Source organism: Buceros rhinoceros, unplaced genomic scaffold (genome assembly GCF_000710305.1).
Source record: "Buceros rhinoceros silvestris isolate BGI_N320 unplaced genomic scaffold, ASM71030v1 scaffold8281, whole genome shotgun sequence".
Classification (NCBI taxonomy): Eukaryota; Metazoa; Chordata; class Aves; order Bucerotiformes; family Bucerotidae; genus Buceros; species Buceros rhinoceros.
In genome coordinates this window covers 40,431-46,871 of record NW_010395915.1, presented here as the reverse complement: position 1 = coordinate 46,871, position 6,441 = coordinate 40,431, and the positions used below count along the sequence as shown (strand labels likewise).

Sequence of the window (6,441 nt, the reverse complement as noted above, 5' to 3'; positions counted from 1 at the left end):
CAGGGAGCAGAACATCAGCGGGCTCAAAAAAAGGTCTCAGCTGAAAATGGTAAAGGAAGCGAAGGGAAATTGCGTGTGTTGTGAAGCTGCGACACCCTGGTGTCATGAGTTGGGGGGGCAGGGGGGGGCCTTGCTGACTTACAGTTAAGCTGGAATCTCACCGTCAGCTTTTATAACACCTTCAGCCCCAACACTAGGAGCAGTGCTAGTTTGTGGCCCGACAGCCAGAAAACGAACAGGGTGAGGTGTTTTTTCCTCTCTAAACCTTAAGGGAATAAAAAAGACAACAGGGGTTTCTTACACATTTTACAGCTTCCAACATGAGCCTGGCTCTGAGCTCTCACCACCAGCAGCTTCCTCCTGACCCCACCACTTGTGCAACAGGCTGGAGCTCTTCAGGAACAGGGCTGCAGGCACCCACCGAGAGGGCTAGTGCTGACCGCAGCTGCATGCGGCACAGCGACAGAAGGCCAAAGGCGGGGGCTGGTCCTGTGACTGCGTACAGTTAAGTGAGTTTTCCAACCCTGTCCCAGCAGAGAGCTGGGTCTGCTGAAAAACCGGGAGTCTGACTGACTGGAACAAAGATGCACAGAGACAGGGCAGGGCACAGCGCCTGGTTGCTGCAGGAAGGTGACAAGTGATTAGAGGTGCTGTGGGTGAGGAGCAGCCTGGGGCTGCCCGAAAAGCATCTCACGCGACACGCACAGGCAGCGCTCCCCGCAGGAGTGAAACAAGCAGCTGTGGCCCGTCCTTAGTCACCCCTCCCCGCCGGCCCTTGCCTACGGCGCCTGCCTGTGCCACTCAGCCGGAGGTGGGAATCTGCGTGCCACCAGCGCTTGGAGAGCAGCCCCATGGTGGGGCGAGGGCAGGAAGAACTGCCCTGGCACAGGTGGCGCTTTGTGCGGGGGCAGTGGCAGCTGCTGTCACAGCTCTAGCCAGCTGGGGGAAAAGCTGTTAGCAAACAGTGGTGGGCTGGGTAACAACCAACTAGACGGTTTTTTTTATCGTTTCTCCCGGGATGTTGTTTTTCCAGCCGGCCAGCTGACCAGCCTTTTTATGGCCACCTTGAGAGGCACGAGCTGCTTCCCACAATGGCTGACAAGAACATCTAGAAAATGTGCTCACCCTGGCTGGTGTCGATAGCTCCTCATGCAGCCCCTGCAGCTGGCAAGGGAACAAGCAGCCGCTTCAGGCCAGCTCGCTGGGGACAGGCCGGAAATCAACACCGCGGCTGAACAGGACTTGACGGCTGGGAACGGAACAGCAGTGTGGGAACCGCTTCACGGTCCACAGGACTGACCAAGCTGGTTAATCCAGCTCCTTTCACACAGGGTTTTTTGGCCTCACTTTACATCCGTCCCTTCCCGCCTCCTGATCCAGAAAAGAACTCTCCCCTTACTCCTTCCCGCAAACACTGGATTGCATTCCTGTTCTCTGAGGCACCTTCAGGACGCCGATGGCAGCTCACCAGCCCGTTTACTTGGTTTGTCCCATCTCTTAACCTGCAGCTCCTGGCAGTGCTCTAGGGATCAGACAGAGCTGGAAGCCCCTGACCGTAATTACAGCAAAGCTGGGTGAGTGCTGGTTGGCTCAGACTTCTTAATGAACGGATACAGGTATGGAAAAGACCAGCCAAGCGTGCAAGACGTGTAACTCCCAGAAACCTTCTCCCAGCAGCAGATGCACATGTAGGGCAAGAGAGGTGGGAAAATCCACCACTGCGTGGAAACACTGAGGGGGCCCTGAGCCTCACAGCACCGGGGCAGCTTCAGGACACGGCAAAGCTTGGCACTGCTGCCACTTCGGTGTTCGCAAAGCCACTGGAGGAGGGCCAAGAGGAAGCGTTACCGCGATTTCTTCACTCCTAGAAGGCCATCAAATGCAGACTATATATACAACATGTAGAGAAATAACTTTTAATTAAAAAACCAACCTTGCAACAAAGATTATTGTATCAGACATTGAAGCAAGATTCAAGTTTAAGACAAACCAGTGTTAAAAGTGTTTAAAAAAATAGTCAGAATGTGCAATAAACTACAATGTAGCAATAGGTTGTAGTGTTGAAACCTTACTGAACTGTTTTCAGATGCCCAGTGTGTATTTCCTGGAATTTTGACCAAAAAAAAAAACCCCAAACAAACCCCAAAACATTGACACTCAGCCTGGGCCATCTGTCCAGTGCCATTCTGGATAGTACACATGGAAGAAAACTTTGCACAGAGCCTCCTATTAAAATGCCTTCAACTGTCCTACACAGAAAAACTTCCTGCTGCTGGATTTATTATGCTGACATCCAACATTTAATCTTCGCTAATGCCTCTTGAGATTGCTGGTACCTTCCAAACTACACTATTTAGATGCAAGTTTAAACAACTTGCTTTTGTTTCTTCACGGTGAACGTGCTGGGAAACTAAAAATCTATCCAGAATAACAATGGAAAGCTTTGGGGATTTTTTATTTATTGGTCTTCTAGACATCAATCATCTTCTCCCTTTCAGCCAGTCACCAAATGCTGGCGTACTGACGAGACTCTTACAAGGCACTGTACAGAAATTGGAACAAGACTCCGTCTTTTAATGTATAAAAGCAAAATATCACGAGCCTCATGAGCTACTGAAGGACTGAGGAAGGAAGATGAGCCCAAGCACACTATGCAAAGAGCTGCGTCACTGATGTGACTCGACTCCTCTTCCCTTCCGTTTCTCGGTACCACGCGCCTGAAGCAGACCCCTGCTTTCTGAGGAGCAGAGACACCGACTGGTGACATGCAGTGGCCTGGTTCTACTGTACTGCCAGAGAGGCAGCTGTGTGAACCGTGGCCTGGCACTACTGAGCACCCAGTACAGTGGTTAAGCGAGGTGCAAGGCTTCCAGAACGCCTGCTCTGGAACTGCTGGGTCTCACCTGCCCCCACCTCGCCCACGGGTTACGCACACACACGTAGCAAGGCAGATTTTTGCCCCACGGTCATGCCACGCAGGAATATAAGCTAAGGCTAGCACTTCTCCCCACTAGTTTTGTCAAGTAGTTTTTCTGTGTTCAGTTGAAGTTGTTGGTTAGGGTGGACAGCATCTACTGCCGCACCAGGATCCACTAGAACCAGAAACGCATTTGAGAACAAACAAAACAGACAAGGATGATTGATTACGAACAAACGTGGCAATATGACAACAGAAAGTGAATGGTGCCAGCAATCTATGTGCGCCCACTCCCGACACTGGGAATATTAGACTTCCAGCTTGGAATAATTACTTTCTCTTGGGGTTCAGGAAGAAGAAAGTGTTGTCTTTGGGATTTATCCTGCCTGTTACAAAGCAAGAAAGAAAATAGATTATATGCAGCTAACGCACAGGTTTTGAATTGTGCTGTCATATGCTGTGTGAACAAGAGAGATTTTACCTTACACTTTTCTCCACCTTAATTGGCTTTCTTAATGAACCACATTATTCCCTGTCACTTTTGCTTTCTTGTAGTGTTGATTCCCAGGCAAATGGTTTCGCACTCTTCTGACTCTTCGGTCGGTTGTTTTCTTGGTGGATGGCCACTGTCTGGCAAACCAGCGGATGTGCACGAAGTACCGGGAGAGTCGCCGAGGAAAGCTGCACTTGGCATTTCAGTTTGATTCGTTACTTGATCTTGGCACAGTAAAGCTTCTACCTCTTCATCTGTCAGTGGAAAAACTCGAGGTTCCCACAGCCCAGACTGAAAGGAATCAGAAGGGTAGGAGTGAGGGTGGAAAAACAGAAAAGAGGGGGAAAAGGGCTTTCAGTTGAGTCTGAACCCATCAGCGATGTGCAGAATGAGCTGCTATCGAGTAACAAATGAGTGTCTTTCTTTACAATGTTTGCAGGGCTCTTCAGATGAAGAACCCAACACTGCCAGGCACCAGCTGTCGGTATCAGCTGGCTCTGTACGGTTTTGAACTAGTGACGGAGCTGCCACTGACCAGGCACAGCGTGGGACCACCAGGATACCTGGTCCCGTAATGACCAGGTCTGTCTGAAACCCTGACTGACACCCTTGAGAAAAAGATCCAGCATCCCTGCACCCAGGCCTGCCATACTCACCGCCAAAACATGCGCCGTGTGTGCTGAGCAATGACATTTTTAGCTGTTGACGAATCTTGGGCTTAACTCATAGAGCACAGCAATCTAGTGCTACGCAGGAGTGTGACGTTCAGCCCACATACACTGGGGCGACTGCCTGAGATTCCGATCAGTGTGACCGGAGGAAAAGTTCGGGTTCCTTGTTTTAGGTTAGAGACAGCCGTCACTGAAGATCTGACCAGACCCAGAAGCTATTGGAAACACCCACCTTTGCTTCCTGGCTCTCCCTGCAGAGCTGTGGAATCCCTGAACAAACAGAGCCATGGCCTTCCGAAGGCAAGTCGGGAACGGGCTCGGCAGCGCAGTGCAGCGAGGCGCAGGAGCTGCTCTGGTGGTCTTTCTGCACCGAATCCTGGCTGTGTCGTCCGTCGGCATTTTTGCTGTAAGACCTAATGCAGGGTAAGAGAAGAGAGTCTTAAGAGCTACTCCCTGTCCTTTCATATCGCCAGGAACAGTTCAGGTTTCCTCTGCAAAGTGTTCAGTTTCTCCATACGTGCTCCCCATATTCTACTTATTTAATCAAAAGAAATCAGAACAGTAATTTTGGACAAGTGAAGTCAGTGGGCTGTTCCCACACAGGACAACATGGTGTTGTTCGCAGGAGCCTGCGGAGTCCAGCTCCACTGTCCGTGGATTGTGCCAACGTAATGCGAGAGGAAACAGCAGGTCCTGGGCTCCCCCTTCCCACCTCTGCTCTGGACTCATCTCCACAGCAGGCAAAATAATTTATTAAGACGGAAAATTTTGACCTCACCTTTAATGCAGGATTAAACTAGATGTAAAATAGTGGCCTGCATCGCCATTGCCAGGTGGAATCTGACCTGGCTCGGGTCAGTTTTGCTTCAGAATTCAGATTTCACCAAGTGGCAAGTTTCAAAATTAAGGGTACATACAGAACTCGCATTTTTCAGTACACTTTCTAAAGGTTTATGTTCAAAATTGCTTACAATAGAATTCCTTAATCCAGAATACAGAGTAGCTCAAATTTTATCTTGCATTAAAAAAAGCTGTCTGCATATTTATTCACAGTGCTGTGGTTCACTTTCAGCCAAGAGCAGACACAAGCGTATGGTAAATACCACAAAAAGTTATCCCCGCATCTATGGGATGCTTTTTGTCCTGGCAGATTCTGAAGCAATTTATGGGAATCATGCAGATTCAGCTTTATGATGTTCTCTCTTACATGTACTGCTTTCTGCCAGACTTCGAGGGTTTACGTTCAGTTCTGGTGGATTTTGCAGCAGACAGCATGCCTGTGAGAATTAACCTCTGCACTCAGTGACTTTTTGAAGCAGAAGTCTCCTGGCACAGCCCGGAACCTTTCAGTACCGCAGCTCTGAAGGCAGCGGACTTTTTTCAGGTGAGTGAAGAAGGGCTCATGTTACATTCGGTCGCTAAAGTCGTATCTGGGAGTGGCACAAACTAGCAGAGCGGTGCGCTCAGTACGGGAGTAGGAGTTTTATCCGCTAACGACCAAACCCCTCAAATTCCTGTAAGTACACGCTTCAGAACCACCCTCCCTTCCCGCCACACACCCAAACACACTTGGTACCTGGAGCAGTTAAGGAATGAAGAGTGCCCTCATTTTCAACCCCCTCTGTGGCAGCATGTCTGAAACGGCTGCACCAGCCACCCCCTCCTCCATCAGTAGTTCAGGAGCAATGCTCATACCAAGGTCAATACACCTGCCTGCTATTCCTTCTGGGCCAGCGGCTCTGCTCCCACAGCGACCACCGTGCTCGCTCTCTTTCTTCGTACTTCGTGTGACGTAAGGAGAAAACTTCATCTGACAGATCTTCTATCTGTAACGAAACATGGGGAGAGCTGCTGCCATAATTATGAACATCACTAGAAACAAAGGCAGGCTGTACTATGTATGATTCTGCAGAGGTCTGTTAAGCAACCGAGAGGAGGCCACACGATGCATGCTTGCAGTGTAAAACACATCAAAACACGCACTCAGCTTACAATGCCACTAGAGCTCTGCTATATGGGATGCTGGCCTGTCACTTTATTTCTTTATATGTCTGTGGCTGATCTGAATAGATAGAAAAATTATACCACCCCCCAGGCAACTAACACGTTTTTCTCTGTGGTGAGAGGCAGAAAATTGAGCGGACAAGTTTCATTTACAAATCAAGGCAGTATTAAAAGCACGTAATAAAGATAAGCGAGAATTCCAGGAGTTTCTGGAGACTGCTTTAGGAGGAGGCTGGGAGGCAGCAGGATTTGCCTAAAGGTGCTCTTCAGGCATGGAGAAATAGGTCTGAGATCATCGAGGACTTTGATAGCTTCACGATGAGGGGAACTCAGCAAACCTGAGATGCCGCATTCCT

General features: G+C 49.4%; 1 protein-coding gene across 1 annotated transcript in view; it reads right to left on the bottom strand.

Annotated features, from left to right (window-relative positions):
- Positions 1 to 3,253: 3,253 nt before the first annotated feature.
- KANSL1L (KAT8 regulatory NSL complex subunit 1-like) overlaps positions 3,254 to 6,441 on the bottom strand; it is a gene marked incomplete at its 5' end in the record, with an annotated part of 40,725 nt that continues 37,537 nt past the window's right edge. The window contains 3 exons of the mRNA XM_010145705.1: positions 3,254 to 3,701; positions 4,314 to 4,494; positions 5,795 to 5,907. Coding sequence (XP_010144007.1) covers positions 3,453 to 3,701; positions 4,314 to 4,494; positions 5,795 to 5,907 — 543 coding nt within the window. The remainder of the gene's footprint in view (positions 3,702 to 4,313; positions 4,495 to 5,794; positions 5,908 to 6,441) is intronic.